At 42.2% G+C, this 25,858-nt stretch overlaps 1 protein-coding gene across 1 annotated transcript in view; it reads right to left on the bottom strand.

Moving 5' to 3' along the window:
- The window catches only part of hdac7a (histone deacetylase 7a), a 257,881-nt gene that overhangs the window by 118,053 nt on the left and 113,970 nt on the right, over positions 1-25,858 (bottom strand). The window contains exons 3-5 of the mRNA XM_072911840.1: positions 7,197-7,376; positions 6,984-7,074; positions 3,078-3,198 (exon numbers count right to left, since the gene is read on the bottom strand). Coding sequence (XP_072767941.1) covers positions 3,078-3,198; positions 6,984-7,074; positions 7,197-7,343 — 359 coding nt within the window. The 5' untranslated portion in view covers positions 7,344-7,376. The remainder of the gene's footprint in view (positions 1-3,077; positions 3,199-6,983; positions 7,075-7,196; positions 7,377-25,858) is intronic.

Here is a 25,858-nt window from a genome sequence, read left to right as displayed (position 1 = left end):
ACAGTGTAAATATTACATTTACTTGTTAAATAAAACCTCCGCCTTGTTTTTAATGACTACTTATGCCTACTATGCTAATGCTGTGTTGTAATGTTGGTCATTATGGTGGTACTTGTGTTTTCTGAGGTGGTACTTGGTGAATAAAGTTTGAGGAGCATTGCTATAGAGCCGTGATTCTCAAACTGTGGTACGCGGGCTACGTCTATTTAATCAAGAATCACTTGATTAAATATTCAAACACAGTGGTACTGTTCAAAGTGTGTGGCCTAAAATATTAAACATATAGTACGGGCCAAAAGTTTGGACACACCTTCTCATTCAATTCTTTTTCTTTAATTCCATGACTATTTACGTTGTAGATTGTCACTGAAGGCATCACAGCTATGAATGAAAACATGTGGTTAACAAAAAAACGGTGAAATAACCGAGAACATGTTTTATATTCTAGTTTCTTCGTCGATGAGCTTCAAGCACACCTGTGAAGTGAAAACCATTTCAGTAGACTACCTCTTGAAGCTCATGGAGAGAATGCCAAGAGTGTGCGAAAAAAGTAATCAGAGCGAAATGTGGCTATTTTGAAGAAACTAGAATATAAAACAAGTTTTCAATTTTGATGTGACAATCTACAATGTAAATAGTCACGAAAATAAAGAACACGCATTGAATGAATTGAACTAGTGGTTAGAGTGTCCGCCCTGAGATGGGTAGGTTGTGAGTTCAAACCCCTGGCCGAGTCCAAGGTTCAAGGTTCAAGGTTCAACTTTATTGTCCCCGCGGGGAAATTTGTCTTGGGCACAGTGCATCATTGCTTTCTTAACATACCCAAAAACACAAGCAGACACAACCACAACCATACAACTAACATTTAAACATCAGAACATGGAGCTTGATAGACATAGGTGGCACTTTGATGTAGGCATAAAATCTACAGTATGGAGATAAAGATAAAGTGCCAATGTGCATTGCACTAGAGCTCATGGATAAAGTGCTGTGTGCTAAAGTGCTTAGTTCTAAAGTGCTATGTGCTAAAGTGCTACGTGCTAAAAAAGTGCTAACCTATGTATTAAAATTCTATTGCACATTGTTGGTCAGCTTAATGGAGGCTGGGACAAATGATAATTTAAGGCGGTTAGATTTGCATAGTGGGACCCGGAGTCTTCTCCCTGATGGCAGGGTTCCATATTCAGGAAAGAGTGGATGTTGTGAGTTGGAAATAATTTTATTTTATGCTGCTACTTTTGGAGCGCCAAGTGTTTTTTGAGGTGGTACTTGGTCAAAAATGTTTAAGAACCACTGCTAATGAGTACTGGGACTAAAATCAGCCAAAAATGTATTTCAGTTGCTGTAAAAAAAAAAAAAAAAAAAGAAGCATTATCAAGATTGAAGTTTCTTCATGTCTTCCTAGCACTGCTGCACATTGAACACAAATATACCAGTGGGGCAAAAGAGTATTTAGTCAGCCACCGATTGTGCAAGTTCTCTCACTTAAAATGATGACAGAGGTCTGTAATTTTCATCATAGGTACACTTCAACTGTGAGAGACAGAATGTGAAAAAAAAAATCCAGGAATTCACATTGTAGGATTTTTAAAGAATTTATTTGTATATTATGGTGGAAAATAAGTATTTGGTCACTTCAAACAAGGAAGATCTCTGGCTCTCACAGACCTGTAACTTCTTCTTTAAGAAGCTCTTCTGTCCTCCACTCGTTACCTGTCTTAATGGCACCTGTTTGAACTCGTTATCTGTATAAAAGACACCTGTCCACAGCCTCAAACAGTCAGACTCCAAACTCCACTATGGCCAAGACCAAAGAGCTGTCGAAGGACACCAGGAAAAGAATTGTAGACCTGCACCAGACTGTGAAGAGTGAATCTACAATAGGCAAGCAGCTTGGTGTGAAAAAATCAACTGTGGGAGCAATTATCAGAAAATGGAAGACATACAAGACCACTGATATTCTCTCTCGATCTGGGGCTCCACGCAAGATCTCATCCCGTGGGGTCAAAATGATCATGAGAACGGTGAACAAAAATCCCAGAACCACACGGGGGTACCTGGTCAATGACCTGCAGAGAGCTGGGACCAAAGTAACAAAGGTTACCATCAGTAACACACTACGCCGACAGGGAATCAAATCCTGCAGTGGCAGACGTGTCCCCCTGCTTAAGCCAGTGCATGTCCAGGCCCGTCTGAAGTTTGCCAGAGAGCACATGGATGATACAGCAGAGGATTGGGAGACTGTCATGTGGTCAGATGAAACCAAAATAGAACTTTTTGGTATAAACTCAACTCGTCGTGTTTGGAGGAAGAAGAATACTGAGTTGCATCCCAAGAACACCATACCTACTGTGAAGCATGGGGGTGGAAACATCATGCTTTGGGGTTGTTTTTCTGCTAAGGGGACAGGCCGACTGATCCGTGTTAAGGAAAGAATGAATGGGGCCATGTATCGTGAGATTTTGAGCCAAAACCTCCTTCCATCAGTGAGAGCTTTGAAGATGAAACGTGGCTGGGTCTTCCAGCATGACAATGATCCCAAACACACCGCCCGGGCAACGAAGGAGTGGCTCCGTAAGAAGCATTTGAAAGTCCTGGAGTGGCCTAGCCAATCTCCAGACCTCAACCCCACACAAAATCTGTGGAGGGAGTTGAAAGTCCGTGTTGCCCGGCGACAGCCCCAAAACATCACTGCTCTCGAGAAGATCTGCATGGAGGAATGGGCTAAAATACCAGCTACTGTGTGCGCAAACCTGGTAAAGACCTATAGTAATCGTTTGACCTCTGTTATTGCCAACAAAGGTTATATTACAAAATATTTGAGTTGAATTTTTGTTATTGACCAAATACTTATTTTCCACCATAATTTACAAATAAATTCTTTAAAAATCCTACAATGCGAATTCCTGGATTTTGTTTTTCACATTCTGTCTCTCACAGTTGAAGTGTACCTAAGATGAAAATTACAGACCTCTGTCATCATTTTAAGTGGGAGAACTTGCACAATTGGTGGCTGACTAAATACTTTTTTGCCCCACTGTAATTGAAGTGTCCGTTAGGGAAGCGTCTTGCATCACCTGTATGCCACTGGCGTTACAGCCAAAGGGTTGGAGCTGGTTCTTTCCAGTGCCGCCTGCTTCTGCTTCTTCAAGATCACCTGCTGGAGCTTCTGTTTCACCAGTGAACTGGCCACTGCACCTGGTCAGTCAACACATTACCAAAACAAGTCAGTTTCCACAGGTTCAACAGTTAAACATCCAAGTGCTGTGTCTGTGTGTGCGCTCAAAGAGGTGACAGAAGGTGCTGCGAAAGGTTCAAGTCAATATTGACCCAATGACTTGTGCGTGTATTCAGAGCTATATTTAGTTGCAGCGCTGCTCTATTTATCTCCATTATCAAAGCAAACAGAGAAAAAAAAACGGCCAATAAAAAGACGACAAAGGTCCTGCTCGGCCAGGAAAGGTTACCATACTGTAAGGAAGTGTTTTTCAACCACGAGTGTGCCGTGAGATACAGTCTGGTGTGCCGTGGGAGATGATCTCATTTCACCTATTTAGGTTTTTGCAAAGCAGTAATTATAGTCTGCAAATGATGTGTTGTTGTTGAGTGTCGGTGCTGTCTAGAGCTCGTCAGAGTAACCGTGTAATACTCTTCCATATCAGTAGGTGGCAGCAGGTAGCTAATTGCTTTGTAGATGTGGGAAACAGCGGGAGGCAGGGTGCAGGTAAAAAGGTGTCTAATGCTTAAACCAAAAATAAACAAAAGGTGAGTGCCCCCTAAGAAAAGGCATTGAAGCTTAGGGAAGGCTATGCAGAACGAAACTAAAACTGAACTGCATACCTGCCAACTTTTGAAATCAGAAAAACCTAGTAGCCAGGGTCCAGGGTAGGTCCAGGACAAAGTCCTGGTGGGGGGTTCAGGGGTGCGAAGCCCCCCCGACGCAAAATGATTGATTGCATTCAGACAGGTTAAAATGTTGCTAAAACCATCACTTTTCTATCAGTCACAGTGACTTTTCAAAACAAAAATATTACAGCAAAAATCATATGGGTTGATTGACATGTTTATTCTGTAAGATAACTTCAATAGTTTGAAATCATTTTGACAGTTAATGCCAGTTATCCTGTCAACCTTTCACAAGACTTCAATTTGTTAATTGAAAGTATAAACAGTATAAACACTTTTTACAGAAAACAAATGGCAAAACAGTACTAAACAATTCCATTAAAAAAAAATTTGATGTCATTATTAACTTTCTGTCCAAGCTTGTATAATCTACTGCCTTGTTCAATTGTAAAAAATATTCTTTGCCTAAAATTCACATTTCTATCACAATTATCATACTGTAAACATGGTAAGCTAACTTCATTAAAATTAATAGTCCTGTCAATAGCATGGAATTACAATTCAAATGTAGTTTTTTTTGTAAGCCTTTCAAAAGAATTCAAACTTCTGTATTTTGGTAGTTATGCTGTCAACATTGAACAAGATTTCTTCAACTTGGACTTGAAAGCATAAATAGTATAAACACTTTTAACAGTATAACAGTACTAAACAATTCCAATAGATAACATTGGTGTCATTACCTTTTTGTGGCTAAAATCCAAATGTATTCTATCAGATTGATCATACTGCAAAAATGATATGGTAACTTTATGATAAGTTTACTTGAAGTGGCATAAAACACTGAAAGTGATTGTTCCTATAACCCCTTTGTTTCAAATGTTTGTTCCACTTGTGGCAGTCGGGCACCAGCATACCGTCTTTGACAACTTGAAGTGGCATAAAACACTGAAAGTGATTGTTCCTATAACCCCTTTGTTTTAAATGTTTTATGCCACTTCAAGTTGTCAAAGACGTGCTGTGAAATACAGCCGACAGGATTGCGCACCAAACACGAAGCAAGGCCAAAGCGCATGCATGGTGCAGGAGAACAAAGGACTTCTTTCATTTAAGGTTTGTGATAAACCATCAAACTCATTCGTTAAAAGGACTCTATAGTAATATAAAGTGAGTTTTTCTGGACATTATCATGCAAGAAAAGTTTATTTTTGGGACCGCGATCACCGCGTAATGATTTTTAAAGGTTGCATTACAAACATTTAACTGTCCCATGTGATCAGCCAGTGCGATTGGAAGTCCATGCTCAATTATTGCCTCCGTAAATAAAACTTCGGCATTTATCACATCCAAAGAATCTGTTTGGGCGACGAAAAACGTTGAAAGTTTTCCACTTGTATCGCTAGCAACGGCATTAGACTTGTGTTTTTTTGTCCCAACGTGGTCTTTTACATCGCTAATTCCTCCGTGTCTGATCGAAAAATCTTGTCTGCACAAGGTGCAATTCGCGTAGTTTTCACCCTTTTTGGAACGGATAATTATTCCCGGATAGGCTTTTGAATATTCTTCACGGAATGACTGCAGTTTTCTTTTCGGTTTAAGACTCGTTTTTAGGTAAGATAAACATAATAATACAATGTTTCTCTAGTCTGGATGATTTAGTTCTTGTCACCCTGTTGTCCTCCTGTCATAAAAAAAAAGGCTGTCCTCACTCAGGTCCGCATGGAGCTGGAGGGGGCGTGGCCTCCAGGTCCGGCTGAAAATATATATAGATATATATAGATATATATATACAGTATTATAGCTAAAATTCACTGAAAGTCAAGTATTTCTTATATATATATATATATATATATATATATATATATATATATATATATATATGTCTTAATAAGGTTATCCAAAAAATAGTGCTCGATACCGTAGTAGAGCGCAATATATGTATGTGTGGGAAAAAAAATCACAAGACTATTTCATCTCTACAGGCCTGTTTCATGAGGGGGGGTACCCTCAATCATCAGGAGATTTTAATGGGAGCATTCGCATACCATGGTTTATATAGGGCACAGAGTGGGTGGGTACAGGCTGGCAGACAGAGCGACTCCAAAACCAACAAAGACTGTAACTGTCGAAAGAAACCTGATTGCCCTCTCAACGGGGGGTGCTTACAAACATCAGTTGTCTACCAATCTAAGGTAATACGCAAGGACATTAACACATCCGACACATATGTAGGATTAACCGAGGGAGAATTCCAAACCAGATGGAACAATCACAAGGCTTCTTTCAGGAACAAAAACTTGCGAAATACCACAGAACTCAGCAAACACATTTGGGACCTCAAAGACAATAATGTTGAATATTCAATAACATGGCAAATTCTTGCATCCAGCACACCTTACAATAGTGGTAATAAAAGATGCAACCTATGCTTGAAAGAGAAACTGTTTATTATTTACCGTCCAGACCTGTCATCCCTCAACAAGCGCAGCAAAATTGTCACAGCATGCCGCCATAGACGGAAACACCTCCTAGGTAACACATGAGCCAATCACCACGCCCCTAGGCCAGCCTGTACCCACCCACTCTGTGCCCTATATAAACCATGGTATGCGAATGCTCCCATTAAAATCTCCTGATGATTGAGGGTACCCCCCCCCCTCATGAAACAGGCCTGTAGAGATGAAATAGTCTTGTGATTTTTTTTCCCACACATACATATATATATATATATATATATATATATTAAATACTTGACTTGGTGAATTCTAGCTGTAAATATACTGCTCCCCTCTTAACCACGCCCCCAACCACGCCTCCCACCCCCACCCCCGACCTTCAGTCACTGTACAAACTGAAATTCGGGAGTCTCCCGGGAAAATCGGGAGGTTGAAACCGATACCAATAATTTCCGATATTACCTTTTAAAGCATTTATCTCTAATTATTATTATTACTTTGAGACAAGAGCTATAGTGATGGTTATGCTTTAAAGTCATATCCAACGACTTTTTACTGTCAACTGAGTTTCCTTTTTTAATGACTTCTGCTGGTGGTGTTCCTCCGCATTTTTTCAACGCAAAAAAATGTGCCTGGTCACAAAAAAAGGTAGAACGACACTGCTGTGAGGTGTGTGCCACTCACTTTGTTGGCTCTTGTCCTTGTTTTTGAGCTGCTGCAGTTCTTGATGCTTCTCCTGGTGTTCCTGTTCACGTCGCCTCTGCTCCATATTGAACTGAAACACAGGAAAATGGTGTTGGTGCGAGTGGAAAAATAGCACCGAGTTGAAGAGAATGTTGGTTTTAAATGGCGCTGAAATAATTATGAGTAATAAATGATGATTTATGCCCTTCTCACCCGGATGTGCTGCTGCAGCTGCTGCTGGGAGAAGGAGGTGCGGGCCGGCGGGGAGAACGGGCTGAGAAGCAGCGGCGGGTGCAGCGGACTGAGGAGCGCCGTGTCGGAGCCGGGGCGCATCCCCCGCTCTCCCACCCTGAGGTCCATGGGCGAAGGAGGCCACGCGCGGCAAACAGGAATCTGGAAGGTTTTAAAAGACGTTTCAGTCCACCGCACACTTGACTTTACTGCTTAGCATAGCATTCTGGATAAAAAAAAATGGTAACGAAAGCAAAACCATGATATTTTATGATCCCTGCACATTCCTCACCTATTTACATTTGCTCAGCAACCTCTCAAGGCTTAGTGGCCACATGTGTGGACAGCACCTTTTAGCGCTTATTTCCAAAATTGTGTACACTACTGAATTGGGGTCTTATGGCCACTTATGTGGACACTTATACTTTTGACTTATTTTGAGTTGTTTGCTGTTTTCCTGTGTGTAGTGTTTTACTTCTTGTCTTGCGCTCCTATTTTGGTGGCTTTCTCTCTTTTTTTGGTGTTTTCCTGTAGCAGTTTCATGTCTTCCTTTGAGCGATGTTTCCCACATCTACTTTGTTTTAGCAATCAAGAATATTTCACAAATACAAATACAGTACATATTTACATACTCAAAGTCCGTACATCCACACGCACATTCATTTTACAAACATACACATACTGTACATATACACTCACTGTACAAACATACATATACACATACTGTACATATACATTCATTATACAAACATACATATACACATACATGTACATATACATTCACTGTACAAACACACATATACACATACATGTACATATACATTCACTGTACAAACATACATATACACATACTGTACATATATACTCACTGTACAACATACATATACACATACATGTACATATACACTCACTGTACAAACACACATATACACATACATGTACATATACATTCACTGTACAAACATACATATACACATACTGTACATATATACTCACTGTACAACATACATATACACATACATGTACATATACACTCACTGTACAAACATACATATACACATACATGTACATATACATTCACTGTACAAACACACATATACACATACTGTACATATATACTCACTGTACAACATACATATACACATACATGTACATATACATTCACTGTACAAACACACATATACACATACATGTACATATACATTCACTGTACAAACACATATACACATACATGTACATATACATTCACTGTACAAACATACATATACACATACATATACATTCACTGTACAAACACATATATGTACATATACAAGTACATATGCATACATACACTCATGCACATAATCACGTTTCATCAAACATATATTAATGTTGTTGCCCTAGGGTAAACTGGGTGTAACACATGGCACACTGACAAAGCTTAACCTATTGTTACTATAACAATCTACAAGGTTAATGTAGGTTGCTTCTCTTTCTTCCCCTCCATTTTTCTGCATTCTTTCGTATCTCAAGTTATCATTACGTATATGTATTTTCACTTGTTTTTATCCTTCTTTGTGCGGACATTGTTGATTGTCATGTCATGTTCGGATGTACTTTGTGGACGCCGTCTTTGCTCCACAGTAAGTCTTTGCTGTCGTCCAGCATTCTGTTTTTGTTTTCTTTGCAGCCAGTTCAGTTTTAGTTTTGTTCTGCATAGCCTTCCCTAAGCTTCAATGCCTTTTCTTAGGGGCACTCACAGGGCCGGCCCGTGGCATAGGCCGTATAGGCAAATGCTAAGGGCGCCGTCCATCAGGGGGCGCCACGCCAGTGCCACAAATGTTGGAGAAAAAAAAAAAAAAAGTTGGTACTATTATTTCTAAATACAAAAAATAATCCCACGTTAATTAAAATGCAAAGTAAAGCCTATTTAATAGAAATATTATTTGTTACAACATTACGCCCCTCCTCCCCCCGCACCGTGCGCCCCCTCCCTTCCCGTATCATGACTCTTTTTGGACGTCACCACATCAAAAAATCAACACAAGATGTCAAAACGGCCAAAACTGTCAGGTGCCCAGGGAAGAAAAAAGAGAAAAGAAGAGGAGGAGAAACGAGAAAAAGACAGAGGTAGCAGGTAGGTAACGTTAGCCTACATGAAATTATTTGTCCGTTACAGAATGTGATAGTAACCTGGCTTTTTAGCATTAAGCTAATGTTACATGATTCGGCAATTGCTAATCAATAAATAGCTAGTTCTGTTTTAACGTCGGGTTAATATTGTGGAGGGGGCTAAATTGTTATGGAAAATAATAATGTAACGTTAGGTAATTACAGTACTCCCACCCAGAGCCGGCCCAAGGCATAAGCGTACTAAGCGCTTGCTTAGGGCCCCGCGGCCACCAGGGGGCCCCCCAAAAGCAATTAACAAAAAATTTTTATTTTTTTATTTTTTGCATGTACGAGTCTGACTGATGATTTCTAAATGATCAAAGATATATTATTGTACAAAAACACAATTTTAGGTCAACATTTTTGCACATTGCTGTTTCAGGTTTTTGTTACCAAAAATAATAAAGTGAATCAGAATCAGCTTTATTGTCCAGTTATGTTTAACACACATGGAATTTAACTTCAGTAGACTGCGCTCTCTTTGTACAAAGTAAACATTAAATATGAACAATTAACTAAAAATATATAAACTAGTAATTAAAGACTAATATGTACAAGACTGATGAGACAAGATGACACTTTTACTGTAAATACAAAGCTTTATCACTTGGACTGTTCAACCCCAGGCCACTCTTGTAGCTGAATGTTTTCTACATTTTAAGATTAGGAACCATATGTGGCACTGTGGACATCATTCGTTCATTCATTGGTATTATTTATGTTCTTAACTGGGCCACCCCCATATCTTTATAAATGACATGTCATTTGTAAAGACATGCCAGGCTGACAATAGGATCATGTAAACAACACTGCCAGAGCCGCAATGAGTTTATATATTATTTATATATTATTGGCAGAAATAGAGGGCCCCAAAATCATATTTTGCTTAGGGCCCCATGGAGGCTTGGGCCGGCACTGCTCCCACCTTACATTCCTCAGGAACATTTGTATTAGATCTTTTAAGCAGGTGTTTTTTGTTTACATTGTTATTGCCTTCTGGTTAGCTAATGTTTGCCCTGCAGGTAATCGTCACTTTTCCACCCCTTTATATATTAGGTATAGTTGTAAGTAAAAAAAAAAGGCCAAAGACAAAGCTATTCGGGTTCTTGTGAGTACCGTATTTTCCGCACTATAAGGCGCACCTAAAAACCACACATTTTCTCAAAAGCTGACAGTGCGCCTTATAACCCGGTGCGCTTTATTACGATTCATTTTCATAAAGTTTCGATCTCGCAACTTCGGTAAACAGCCGCCATCTTTTTTCCCGGTAGAACAGGAAGCGCTTCTTCTTCTACGCAAGCAACCGCCAAGGAAAGCACCCGCCCCCATAGAACAGGAAGCGCTTCTTCTTCTACTGTAAGCAACCACCCGCCCCCGGAAGAAGAAGAAAAAACGCGCGGATATCACCGTACGTTTCATTTCCTGTTTACATCTGTAAAGACCACAAAATGGCTCCTACTAAGCGACAAGGATCCGGTTCATAAAAAGACGCAATCTCTCCATCCGCACACGGATTACTACCGTATTTCACAGCAACTGATATTCCTGTGAACCGCACTGTGGAACGGGAGCACGTACGGTGAATATTCGCACCACAGGGAATGAGAAGTCATCCTTCACTGTGGTTCTAGCTTGCCATGCTAATGGCCAGAAACTTCCACCCATGGTGATATTCAAAAGGAAGACCTTGCCAAAAGAGACCTTTCCAGCCGGCGTCATCATAAAAGCTAACTCGAAGGGATGGATGGATGAAGAAAAGATGAGCGAGTGGTTAAGGGAAGTTTACGCGAAGAGGCCGGGTGGCTTTTTTCACACAGCTCCGAAGGCGAACACACCTTCACTAAGACGGGCAGACAGCGCCGGACGACATACGCCAACATTTGCCAGTGGATCGTAAATGCCTGGGCAGATATTTCGGTCACAACTGTGGTCCGAGCTTTCCGGAAGGCAGGATTCACAGAACAACAGCGACACTGACTCCGATGACTTCGACGAGACGGAACCGGCCATTTTGGATACCACGCTTGCGCAACTTTTCAATTCGGACACCGAAGACGAAGAATTCGAAGGATTTACGAATGAAGAATAACTTCAGAAGGTGAGCGCTATGTTTATTTTGTGTGTTGTGACATTAACGTTCGAGCAACATTATGTTGCTATTGCTCTACACCATTTTGAATTTTACTATGTTTGTGATTGCACATTTGCGTACATTTTGGGACAGAGTTGTTAGAACGCTGGTTTTCAATATATTATTAAAGTTTGACTGAACTATCTGACTGTTTTTTTGACATTCCCTTTAGCGCAGCGTAGGCGCGGCTTATAATCCGGGGCGGCTTATTGGTGGACAAAGTTATGAAATATGTAATTCATTGAAGGTGCGGCTAATAATCCGGTGCGCCTTATAGTGCGGAAAATACGGTAGATCTTTTAAGCAGGTGTTTTTTGTTTACATTGTTATTGCCTTCTGGTTAGCTAATGTTTGCCCTGCAGGTAATAGTCACTTTTCCACCCCTTTATATATTAGGTATAGTTGTAAGTAAAAAAAAAAAAAAGGTCAAAGACAAAGCTATTCGGGTTCTTGTGAGTATATATACTTCACTGTTGATGTGGGGGGGGGGGGGATCATCCATGTAGAACTTGGCGTGCATAGACAACTTGGTTTCCTTTGGATATACCTTTTCCAAGGAAAAGGGCCTTCCGAAGTCTAGGGTTTAGAACAGGTTTAAAGGGCTTTTTAACTGTTCAGCTGTGTGACAGACGCACAGGCACTATTTCCATGTTCTTTGCATGCTGTTGGGCATATTTGCATTGCAGGCTCCAGTCAATGGGAAAGATTGCCTCATCTGGCACTCAAAGCAGGATCCAGGAAGGGAACAGCTTGGGGGAAAAAAATGCTGGGGGGTAGGGCACGGGCGGGCACACACACACACACACACACACACACACACATCGCTTGTAGTAATGTGTGTAATGTCCTTGCCATGCTGCTGCGGTTGGTCGTCACATTTCAAACATACAGAGTGTGAAGTTGAATCTCCTCTTACTCTTTTATGGTTATGGTCAGAGGTGGGTAGAGTAGCCAGAAATTGTACTCAAGTAAGAGTACTGTTACTTTAGAGATTTATTACTCAAGTAAAAGTAAGGAGTAGTCACCCAAATATTTACTTGAGTAAAAGTAAAAAGTATGTTGTGAAAAAACTACTCAAGTACTGAGTAACTGATGAGTAACATACACACACATATCATATATACATATATATATATACACACACACATAATGTATATATATATACACACACACACACATATATATATACATACATTGATATATACAGTATATAATTTATATTTATTTATTTTGCCGTTTTTGTTTACATGTTAAAGGTGTTTTAATGAATATACATGCATGTTTAACACATATAGATTCCTTTCTTTCATGAAGACAAGAATATAAGTTGGTGTATTACCTGATTCTGATGACTTGAATTGATTGTAATCAGACAGTAGTGCTGAAAACGTCCTCGTTTTCAAATGGAGGAGAAAAAAAGTTCCTCCTTTCTGTCTAATACCACATGGAAGTGGTTGGTTTTTGGCATCTTATTTGTCCAGCTTCCATATTCCTTTTTATACACTTTACAAGAAATACATTGGCGGCAAACTCCGTAGCTTGCTAGCTTGTTTGCGCTGGCTTTCGGAGACTCTTTATTTTGAAAGCGCAGGCGCGATGGAGTGGCACTTTTATTGTGAAGACAGGAACTGTGCAGTCAGTCTTTAGGCTTTTGACGGGATGTACGGTTGAAATAAAAAAAAAGATCTTTTTTCCTTCACACTTTTGATTGATTGATTGGAACTTTTATTAGTAGATTGCACAGTACAGTACATATTCCGTACAATTGACCACTAAATGGTAACACCCGAATACGTTTTTCAACTTGTTTAAGTCAGGTCATGTGACCGCCTGGCTCTGTTTGATTGGTCCAACGTCACCAGTGACTGCATCTGATTGGTGGAACGGAGTGAACGTCACCAGTGACTGTATTTGTTGAAACGCAGGCACTATGAAGGTCTGTCTGACGGACCAAAACAAACAAAGCGTGCATTAACAGATCGATAAAAATTAGTAGCGAGTAGCGAGCTGAATGTAGATAAAAGTAGCGGAGTAAAAGTAGCGTTTCTTCTCTATAAATATACTCAAGTAAAAGTAAAAGTATGTTGCATTAAAACTACTCTTAGAAGTACAATTTATCCCAAAAGTTACTCAAGTAGATGTAACGGAGTAAATGTAGCGCGTTACTACCCACCTCTGGTTATGGTGACATAGATTCCAAATGAAGACAGACTAATGCAGACAGACTGGAATGACAGAAATCCATTGGCGCACACACACACACACACACACACACACACACACACACATACATGTCTTGCCTACTTTGTGTGGACCCACGTTTGGTTAGTCCAGGGGTCGGCAACCCAAAATGTTGAAAGAGCCATATTGGACCAAAAATACAAAAACAAATCTGTCTGGAGCCGCAACAAATTAAAAGCCATATTACATACAGATAGTGTGTCATGGGATATAAATTGAATTAAGAGGACTTAAAGGAAACTAAATGAGCTCAAATATAGCTACAAAATGAGGCATAATGATGCAATATGTACATATAGCTAGCCTAAATAGCATGTTAGCATCAATTAGCTTGCAGTCATGCAGTGACCAAATATGTCTGATTAGCACTCCACACAAGTCAATAACATCAACAAAACTCACCTTTCATGCTTAAAAGTTTGGTGGACAAAATGAGACAGAAAAAGAAGTGGCATAAAACACGTCCTAGAAAGTCGGAGAAAGTTATACAAGTAAACAAACTACGGTGAGTTCAAGGACCGCCAAAATTAGTAGGACAAAACGGCACTCGCCAAATACTCGAATCAGTGAAGCATGTTTAATACAAACAGTGTGCTTTATAACAATTAGGGAGGTCTGTGTCATGTTTGTCCTCCTACAGAAACCATATTAAAACAAACAAAAAAAAATTTTCCCGTCATCTTTTTCCATTTTTCATACATTTTTGAAAAAGCGCCAGAGAGCCACTAGGGCGGCGCTAAAGAGCCGCATGGAGCCGCGGGTTGCCGACCCCTGGGTTAGTAGGTTGTGAGGACCCCCCCTTTCCACTATAGCTAGAATGATGGAAAAAAAAATATCTAGCACTAGATGGGAGTAGAGAGTTGCAACCTGACTTCAGAATGCAAAACACACAAAGTAAAACAAAATATTTTACTTCTGTAGTTGTGAGGACCAGGCAAATGTCCTCACAAGTCAAAAGGTCCTCACAGAAAGGGTGGTTTGTCAAGTGTATGTCCACACAAGGATGTTGAGACAAGTACACACACACACAAAGACATGCTGAACATTAATGGTAATGAGTAACAGGGGCTTTATTCTTGGGACGGGCTCATGCTTTAACAAGAAAACAAAGGCCACTTCATGCACAAACCACTATCTGTCCCGGACTCCTCCCGTTTATAAATATCCAAACAGTCTGCTCTAACATTTACCTACACTTATCCTTTTGTTTTTACAATGGAAAAATGCCACCTACTAGAGATGCGCGGTTTGCGGGCACAACCGCGGAGTCCGCGGATTATCCGCGGATCGGGCGGATGAAATTTTAAAAATTAGATTTTATCCGCGAGTCGGGTCGGGTCGGGTCGGGTCGGGTCGGGCGGTTGAAATAAAAAAAAAAAAGATTTTAAATAGATTCAGGCGGGTGGCAGTTAAACCAATTGGGAAATATATATACATAGTTAAATGTTGTTACCCACATACGAAAAACGAGCAGGCACCTGCAGCATATGCCACAACAGAAGAAGAAGAAAAAAAAAGAGATGGACACTTTTACGGAGCGGAGAAGGGACGCCTCGCCGGGGTCCGGGACCGAGGCCCCTTCCCCCGAGAGGGCCCCACCGGGAGCCGTAGCTGAGGCGATCCGCGAGAAGGGCCCGACGCACGTCCAGGGTCACCACCGCGCCCACCGCACCGACACCCCGCCTCGTCCGCCTTCGCCGCGGCCGGCGTCACGCGCGGCAGGTAAGCAGCTTACCTGCCGCGCGAGCCCCCGCAGCTTACCTGCCCGCCACCCCTGTTGCCGGGGGCGCGTAACAGGGGTCACTCCGCGCGCAGTGCGCTCACGAAAGGGGTGGGGCTCACCCTGGTTGATATAGACAGCAGGACGGTGGCCATGGAAGTCGGAACCCGCTAAGGAGTGTGTAACAACCCACCTGCCGAATCAACTAGCCCTGAAAATGGATGGCGCTGGAGCGTCGGGCCCATACCCGGCCGTCGCCGGCAGCGAGACGCGCTTGGAGGTGCGCTCAGCGCGGCTCCCATATGATTGCGCACTGGTGTGCGTCTGTGTCGTGACAGCGTGGCACGCGAATGTCTGTGCTGCATTGGATCAGTCTCCTTTCTTTAACAGGCAAAAGCTTTATAACCTCACTAATGCCTTGCATCGTCTATATTAGATATATAACAACGGGCGGGTGCGGGCGGGTGCGGTTCTGATCAAATGTTAGATCGGGTGGATGGCGGATGGTTGACGACTTTCTGATGCGGTTGCGGATGAAATAATTGCCTATCCGCGCATCTCTATTACCTACAGTTATCCTTTTGTTTTTACAATGGAAAAATGCCACCTACACACACACACACACACACACACACACACACACACACACACACACACACACACACACACACACACACACATACACAAAATGCAAGGTGACTAAGCGGGTTCAATAACAGTGACTGTTGACTTCAAAACAACTTAATATAAAACACAACAAATGGTATCTCACGGCTCTATTGGTCACAGAGCAGGTTTAGGGAATCCGACAAATTCCCACCAACAATCATTTTTGGCAATGAAGGCAAGACCAGAAGATCATCTTCTAGGCAGCCAGCTGCCTAGAAGATATGGGAATCGACTAATTTGACTATTTTATTTTAAATGATCCAATTTTTCCTGTACAAGAAAGCAACGTTTTACATCTGCACAACTCATGTCTGAAAAAGAGTGTGAAGCTTCTTTAGGTACTGATAGTTTTGTCCACTTCCTTATTAGTGATTCCCAGCGCCCAAAAAAAGTCTGCGGGCTATAGAGCGTTTTCTATTGGGGCTCCAGTACTATGGAATGCCCTCCCGGTAACAATTAGAGATGCTACCTCAGTAGAAACATTTAAGTCCCATCTTAAAACTCATTTGTATACTATTGGCCTTTAAATAGACCCCCTTTTTAGACCAGTTGATCTGCCGTTTCTTTTCTGCTCTGCCCCCCCTCTCCTTCGAGGAGGGGGGGGACACAGGTTCGGTGGCCACGGATGAAGCGCGAGCTGTCCAAAGTCGTGACCCAGGGTGGACTGCTCGTCTGTGCATCAGTTGGTGACGTCTCTGCTGCTGACCCGTCTCCACTCGGGATGGTCTCCAGCTGGCCCCACTATGGACTGGACTCTTACTACTATGTTAGATCCACTATGGACTGGACTCTTACTATTATGTTAGATCCACTATGGACTGGACTCTCACACTATTATGTTAGATCCACTATGAACTGGACTCTCTCACTATTATGTTAGATCCACTATGGACTGGACTCTCTCACTATTATGTTAGATCCACTATGAACTGGACTCTCTCACTATTATGTTAGATCCACTATGGACTGGACTCTCACTATTATGTTAGATCCACTATGGACTGAACTCTCACACAATTATGTTAGATCCACTATGGACTGGACTCTCACACTATTATGTTAGATCCACTATGGACTGGACTCTCACTATTATGTTAGATCCACTATGGACTGGACTCTCACTATTATGATAGATTTTTATTTGTGTATTATATTTTATTGATTTATTTTTTTAATACACTGCAGCACTTTGAGGTTGTTTGCTCAATGTAAAGTGCTTTTTACAAATAAAATATATTATTATTATTATTATTATTATTATTATTATTATTATTATTATGAATGATAGTATGGGACAGTTTCCAAGTCCATGTCAGAAAACCAACAAATTTAGCTGAACTGCACCAATTTTGTCAAGAGGAGTGGTCAAAAATTCAAGCAGAAGCTTGTGGATGGCTACCAAAATGCCTTATTGCAGGTAAACTTGCCAAGGGACATGTAAGCAAATATTAACATTGCTGTATGTCATACTTGCCAACCTTGAGACCTCCGATTTCGGGAGGTGGGGGATGGGGGGCGTGGTTGTGGGCATGGTTAAGATATATATATATAAGAAATACTTGACTTTCAGTGAATTCTAGCTATATATATATATATATATATATATATATAAATAAAATAAATACTTGAATTTCAGTGTTCATTTACAAACTACAACTCACAAACACTTTAGAGTTAGGCTCCACCATCAGAATGTGTACTTAAACTTATAAAAATCACATGGATATTATTCAGTGAGTTGATTCACCAAAACTAACCTGTTATACAGGAGGAAAAAGCACACAGGACGTTTCAATTGTTCACAGACTGGTCGCGCTCATCAGAATGACAAGACACTTCCGGTCTGCAGGTGATAGCATTCAATTGGGAAGAAACGCCCTACTGCCCCCTACTGACCAATGTGAATACTGATAAATGTGTAATGACAGCTCCAAAAAACGAATTCAAACCACAAAATAAAATAAATAAATCAGCACAAAAATGTGACACATTATGGGTGGGTCACATATGCATGTACAGTAGATGGCAGTATTGTCCTGTTTAAAAATGTCACAACATTGCTGTTTACGGCAGACGAACTGCTTTACGGTAGACGCTGTTGTTGTGTGTTGTCAACATGTCACTCAGGTCCGCCTGAATTTCGGGAGTTTTTCGGGAGAAAATTTGTCCCGGGAGGTTTTCGCTGAATTTCGGGAGTCTCCCGGAAAATCCGGGAGGGTTGGCAAGTATGCTGTATGTATACTTTTGACCCTCACATTTTCAGTAGAGCCATAATAAATTCATAAAAGAAGCAAACTTCATGAATGTTTTTTTGTGAGCAACAAGTATGTGCTCCAATCACTACATCACAAAAAAAATAAGAGTTGTACAAAATGATTGTAAAGTCAAGACAGCCATGACATGATGTTCTTTACAAGTCTATGTACACTTTTGACCATACATAATGACACATTTTGCATATTTTTCAGCATGAAAAAAATAAAATAAAGAAATGCATGTTGAGTTTTGCTACTATCCTTTCACTCTTTCAGGAATTGTAATGTCTGCCATGGGACGGTGAGCCGCATTATGTAACGACAAAGGGTAATTATAGTAATTGGTAAGCATGCGCTGGGCGTGATGACAATCAACAGTCTGCAGTATTCATAGTTTAGAAGACAAGTTGGTTTCGCTCCTCGTCTGCCTTTCCGAGGCGTGTCCCGTCGAGGAACGTGTTGCGTTCACCGCTTCTTACTGCATCGCAATACCTAGAAAGTCATGAAAATGTACCACGTACGGTATGCTTTATTTGTGTCGGACCTGCCTAACATGTTCATTTCAGGAGCAACACGTGTTCACATTTGCATAATTCAACACCTTCGAAAAAGGAGGAGGAAGAAGTGGAGTTTATTTAATCCTAGCCCTTCTCTATGTCTACTACTGATGATTCATTAACACCGTCATGTTAACATGTTGACACTTTCCATATATCTTTAGAGGTGTCAAATTCAAGGCCCATGTATTTGTGTGGCCCCCAAAAGCGTGGAGATAATATGTGTAAATAAAGTACCTTATCTTTTCTTAATAAATGTATTACAAAAATAAATGTACCGCATACAATTACAAATATTTACACTTTAATCATCACTAAATAATAAGAGGCAGCGGACAGGTACCGACAGGCCAAGCGGTGTGCGGCTTCAGCGGTCGCGGAGGCAAAAACTCGGACATGGGAGGAGTTCGGGGAAGCCATGGAAAACGACTTCCGGACGGCTTCGAAGCGATTCTGGACCACCATCCACCGCCTCAGGAAGGGGAAGCAGTGCACTACCAACACCGTGTATGGTGCGGATGGTGTTCTGCTGACCTCGACTGCGGAAGTTGTGGATCAGTGGAGGGAATACTTCGAAGACCTCCTCAATCCCACCAACACGTCTTCCTATGAGGAAGCAGTGCCTGAGGAATCTGTGGTGGGCTCTCCTATTTCTGGGGCTGAGGTTGCTGAGGTAGTTAAAAAGCTCCTCGGTGGCAAGGCCCCGGGGGTGGATGAGATCCGCCTGGAGTTCCTTAAGGCTCTGGATGCTGTAGGGCTGTCTTGGTTGACAAGACTCTGCAGCATCGCGTGGACATCGGGAGCAGTACCTCTGGATTGGCAGACCGGGGTGGTGGTTCCTCTCTTTAAAAAGGGGAACCGGAGGGTGTGTTCTAACTATCGTGGGATCACACTCCTCAGCCTTCCCGGTAAGGTCTATTCAGGTGTACTGGAGAGGAGGCTACGCCGGATAGTTGAACCTCGGATTCAGGAGGAACAGTGTGGTTTTCGTCCTGGTCGTGGAACTGTGGACCAGCTCTATACTCTCGGCAGGGTCCTTGAGGGTGCATGGGAGTTTGCCCAACCAGTCTACATGTGCTTTGTGGACTTGGAGAAGGCATTCGACCGTGTCCCTCGGGAAGTCCTGTGGGGAGTGCTCAGAGAGTATGGGGTTTCGGACTGTCTGATTGTGGCGGTCCGCTCCCTGTATGATCAGTGTCAGAGCTTGGTTCGCATTGCTGGCAGTAAGTCGGACACGTTTCCGGTGAGGGTTGGACTCCGCCAAGGCTGCCCTTTGTCACCCATTCTGTTCATAACTTTTATGGACAGAATTTCTAGGCGCAGTCAAGGCGTTGAGGGGATCCGGTTTGGTGGCTGCAGGATTAGGTCTCTGCTTTTTGCAGATGATTTGGTCCTGATGGCTTCATCTGGCCAGGATCTTCAGCTCTCACTGGATCGGTTCGCAGCTGAGTGTGAAGCGACTGGGATGAGAATCAGCACCTCCAAGTCCGAGTCCATGGTTCTCGCCCGGAAAAGGGTGGAGTGCCATCTCCGGGTTGGGGAGGAGATCTTGCCCCAAGTGGAGGAGTTCAAGTACCTCGGAGTCTTGTTCACGAGTGAGGGAAGAGTGGATCGTGAGATCGACAGGCGGATCGGTGCGGCGTCTTCAGTAATGCGGACGCTGTATCGATCCGTTGTGGTGAAGAAGGAGCTGAGCCGGAAGACAAAGCTCTCAATTTACCGGTCGATCTACGTTCCCATCCTCACCTATGGTCATGAGCTTTGGGTTATGACCGAAAGGACAAGATCACGGGTACAAGCGGCCGAAATGAGTTTCCTCCGCCGGGTGGCGGGGCTCTCCCTTAGAGATAGGGTGAGAAGCTCTGTCATCCGGGGGGAGCTCAAAGTAAAGCCGCTGCTCCTCCGCATCGAGAGGAGCCAGATGAGGTGGTTCGGGCATCTGGTCAGGATTCCACCCGAGCGCCTCCCTAAGGAGGTGTTTAGGGCATGTCCGACCGGTAGGAGGCCACAAGGAAGACCCAGGACACGTTGGGAAGACTATGTCTCCCGGCTGGCCTGGGAACGCCTCGGGATCCCCCGGGAGGAGCTGGACGAAGTGGCTGGGGAGAGGGAAGTCTGGGCTTCCCTGCTTAGGCTGCTGCCCCCGCGACCCGACCTCGGATAAGCGGAAGAAGATGGATGGATGGATGGATGGATAAATAATAAGAGAAACTAGTCCGAAGTGTCCCAATACTTTTGTCTACTTTTAGTCTGAAGTGTCCCAAGACTTTTGTCTAGTGTACCTACCTTGTCTGCATTGTGTGGGCACGTTGGTGCTTCCTGCTTTTAAGCAGCCATCTTAAAAAAAACAGCAGCGCAGCGGGTCTTTGAAGGGTCATAAAATCAAAACCGGAGCAGGTATTAAAAAGCTGTTCTGTTATTTTATACACAAGAGTTTAATCTCTCTCCTGTGTCAGTTTGAAGCCGAAACGACAAACGCGCTCAGAGGAGATAGTTTTTGAAGGAAGGTGACCGGTTTTTACAAAAAAAATTGTTTTGAAGGGGGAATAGCAAACTTTCTGTAGATTTTTGCTGGGGGTTGTCAATTTATGAAATGTAGGTCTAAGTGAGACCTATGGAGAGGTTTTTGTTTCATGTCTCTCCGACCTTCCCAGTGGGAGTTACAGGCAGTTTTGTCATTTTTTTCTTCCGAGGAGCAGTTTTTTCTCCGTTTTATTCAAAAATTGCTCTAGAGCGCAATTTTATGATTTGGGGTTAGGTTTTTTCATTAGATCGCAATTTTTGCCAGTCCTGATGTGTGTGTTCAGTTTGGTGAGTTTTGAAGCATGTTAAGAGGGTCAAATTACAGCTCAAAAAGGCAAAAGTGACTGTTTTTAGTACTTTTTTGTCTTGAAGGGGGAATTGCCAACTTCCTGTTGATTTTTGCCCGAGAATATACAATTATAAAAACTAGGTCTAAGTCAGACCTACATAGAGGTTCATGTCTTTCCGACCTTCCTAGTGGGAGTTACAGGCAGTCTAGTTTTATTTTTTCCTAGGGGGCGCTAGAGCGCAATTTTGATTTTTGCGGTTCGTTTTTTTTATTAAAAGACAATTTTCGCAAGTCCTGATGTGTGGGTCAAATATGGTGAGTTTTGAAGCATGTTAAGTGGGTCAAATTAGTGCTCAAAGAGGCGGCCGGTATAATAATAATAATAAAACCTTACAAATTCAATAGGTCCTTATGTCCCATTGCATAAGGACTCCCTTTGGGAGTCCTTATGCAATGGGCCATGCGGGCCCTAAATATTATGTCATCATACAAACAATGTTATTGTTAAAATAATGATAAATACTTAAATATCTGCTTGGCTTATGATTTCAAAGCAAGTAATCCAACAATCTGTTCATGTAAAATTTTTTACAGTAAAATCCACTTTCAATACAAAGTAATAATACACTATAAAACACAACAACTGTAGATTTCACAGTATAAAAAACTTGCATGAATTTTTACGTTAAAACAAGCGGTACCGTTTATCCATTCCATTTAATTTAATACCATGTATTTTTTTTATTGTATATGCTGTAAAAAATTTTTTTAAAAACCTGCAAATATTACGGTAAAATTGTGGCGACTGTCTAAAGATTTGGTTTTGTACAGCGTACGTAAAAAAACCGAACCGAAACCCCTGTACCGAAACGGTTCAATACAAATACACGTACCGTTACACCCCTCAACATACTTGCCAACCTTGAGACCTCCGATTTCGGGAGGTGTGTGTGTGTGGGGGGGGGGGGTGGTCGGGGTGGGACGGGGGCGTGGTTGGGGGCGTGGCTAAAAGAGGAGGAGTATATTTACAGCTAGAATTCACCAAGTCAAGTATTTCATATATATATATATATATATATATATATATATATATATACGGCCTACGGATCACGATTGAAGCCAACAAGCAAACCGTCAACTTCCTTGACGTCACTTTCAACCTGAGAAATAACAGCTACCAACCATTCACGAAACCCAACACAACACTCCAATACGTGCACCATGGCAGCAACCACCCACCCACCACCACGAAAAGAATACCTACCGGAATCAATAAAAGGCTATCGATGCTGTCATCTAGCAAAGCTGAATTTGACCAAGCAACCCCCCCGTACCAAAAAGCCCTTGATGAAAGCGGATACAATTTCACCCTCACCTATGAACCCACGCCAGGAAACCAGCCAAAAAAGAACAGAAAACGGAACGACATCATCTGGTACAACCCCCCATACAGCAAAAACATCTCAACGAACATTGGACACAAATTCCTCAATCTGATTGACAAACACTTTCCCAAAGACAACATCCTAAGAAAAGTATTCAACAAGAACAACATTAAATTGAGCTACAGCTGCATGAACAATATACGACAAATCATCTCAAACCACAACAAAACAATTGCAAATGAGCCGTCGGCCCCCGGACAGAGCGACCCCAAAACCAACAAAGGCTGCAACTGCCGCAAGAAACCTGATTGCCCTCTCAACGGGGGGTGCTTACAAACATCAGTTGTCTACCAATCTAAGGTAATACGCAAGGACATTAACACATCCGACACATATGTAGGATTAACCGAGGGAGAATTCAAAACCAGATGGAACAATCACAAGGCTTCTTTCAGGAACCAAAACCTGCGGAATACCACAGAACTCAGCAAACACATTTGGGACCTCAAAGACAATAATGTTGAATATTCAATAACATGGCAAATTCTTGCATCCAGCACACCTTACAATAGTGGTAATAAAAGATGCAACCTATGCTTGAAAGAGAAACTGTTTATTATTTACCGTCCAGACCTGTCATCCCTCAACAAGCGCAGCGAAATTGTAACAACATGCCGCCATAGACGGAAACACCTCCTAGGTAACACATGAGCCAATCACCACGCCCCTAGGCCAGCCTGTACCCACCCACTCTGTGCCCTATATAAACCATGGTATGCGAATGCTCCCATTAAAATCTCCTGAGGATTGAGGGTACCCCCCCTCATAAAACAGGCCTGTAGAGATGAAATAGTCTTGTGATTTTTTTCCCACACATACATATATATATATATATATATATATATATATATATATATATATATATATATATATATATATATATATATATACATATATATATATATATATATATATATATATATATATATATATATATATATATATATAAGAAATACTTGACGTTCAGTGAATTATAGATATATATATATATATATATATATATATATATATATATATATATATATATATATATATATATATATATATATAAAATAAATACCTGAATTTCAGTGTTCATTTATTTACACATATACACACACATAACACTCATCTACTCATTGTTGAGTTAAGGGTTGAATTGTCCATCCTTGTTCTATTCTCTGTCACTATTTTTCGAACCATGCTGAACACCCTCTCTGATGATGCATTGCTGTGTGGCACGCACAAAAGTGCTTTCATCAAATGCACTAGATGGCAGTATTGTCCTGCTTAAGAGTGTCACAACATTGCTGTTTACGGCAGACGAACTGCTTTACGGTATACAAAAAAAGTGACTGCTGTTGTTGTGTGTTGTTGCCACGCTGGGAGGACGTTAATGAAACTGCCTAACAATAAACCCCACATAAGAAACCAAGAACTCGCCCTCCATCATTCTATAGTTATAACGTGATTGGGCAGCTTTTTTATATTGTGGAGGACCTGAGTCCGCCTGAATTTCGGGAGATTTTCGGGAGAAAATTTGTCCTGGGAGGTTTTCGAGAGGCGCTGAATTTCGGGAGTCTCCCGGAAAATCCGGGAGGGTTGGCAAGTATGCCCCTCAATAATACCACTAATAACAATAATAAAACAAAGACAATTATCAATTATACATTATAGTATGGATGCTACTATTATTCACAAAAGCGACAAGATTAAATATGTGGATTAGGACTTAATGTGTGCGGACTTCAACTAAGACTGTACAGTATTATTACAGGAGAAATACCATCCTATTTGGCTCTTTACGCTGAACATGTGCTGTGCTTTTTTAGGACTGGTTTAACGGGTCGGACCAGGATGCTCTTTGTCTGACTGTATTCCAGGGTGACAGAGCAATAACAACACTGTAATAGGAAAGAAAAAAACCAAAACAAAGATAAACCAGATTCAGAGAAAACACAGCAGGATGTCAAAGAAGACAAGAAATATTGCGGACAAAGTCAACAACAATAGGAAGTAGAGATGCGCGGTTTGCGGGCACAACCGCGGAGTCCGCGGATTATCCGCGGATCGGGCGGATGAAATTAAAAAAAATTAGATTTTATCCGCGGGTCAGGTCGGGCGGTTGAAAAAAAAAAAAAAAGATTTTAAATAGATTCAGGCGGGTGGCAGTTAAACCAATTGGGAAATATATATACATAGTTAAATGTTGTTACCCACATACGAAAAACGAGCAGGCCCTCGCCGGGGTCCGGGACCGAGGCCCCTTCCCCCGAGAGGGCCCCACCGGGAGCCGTAGCTGAGGCGATCCGCGAGAAGGGCCCGACGCACGTCCAGGGTCACCACCGCGCCCACCGCACCGACACCCCGCCTCGTCCGCCTTCGCCGCGGCCGGCGTCACGCGCAGCAGGTAAGCAGCTTACCTGCCCGCCACCCCCGTGGCCGGGGGCTCGTAACAGGGGTCACTCCGCGCGCTCCGCCCGCGCAGCTTACCTGCCCGCCACCCCTGTTGCCGGGGGCGCGTAACAGGGGTCACTCCGCGCGCAGTGCGCTCACGAAAGAGGTGGGGCTCACCCTGGTTGATATAGACAGCAGGACGGTGGCCATGGACGTCGGAACCCGCTAAGGAGTGTGTAACAACCCACCTGCCGAATCAACTAGCCCTGAAAATGGATGGCGCT

The sequence above is a fragment of the Nerophis lumbriciformis genome, linkage group LG01, assembly GCF_033978685.3.
Source record: "Nerophis lumbriciformis linkage group LG01, RoL_Nlum_v2.1, whole genome shotgun sequence".
Taxonomy (NCBI): Eukaryota; Metazoa; Chordata; class Actinopteri; order Syngnathiformes; family Syngnathidae; genus Nerophis; species Nerophis lumbriciformis.
Note: the sequence above shows the minus strand (reverse complement) of the source record. Positions and strands in the feature narration are given on the sequence as shown.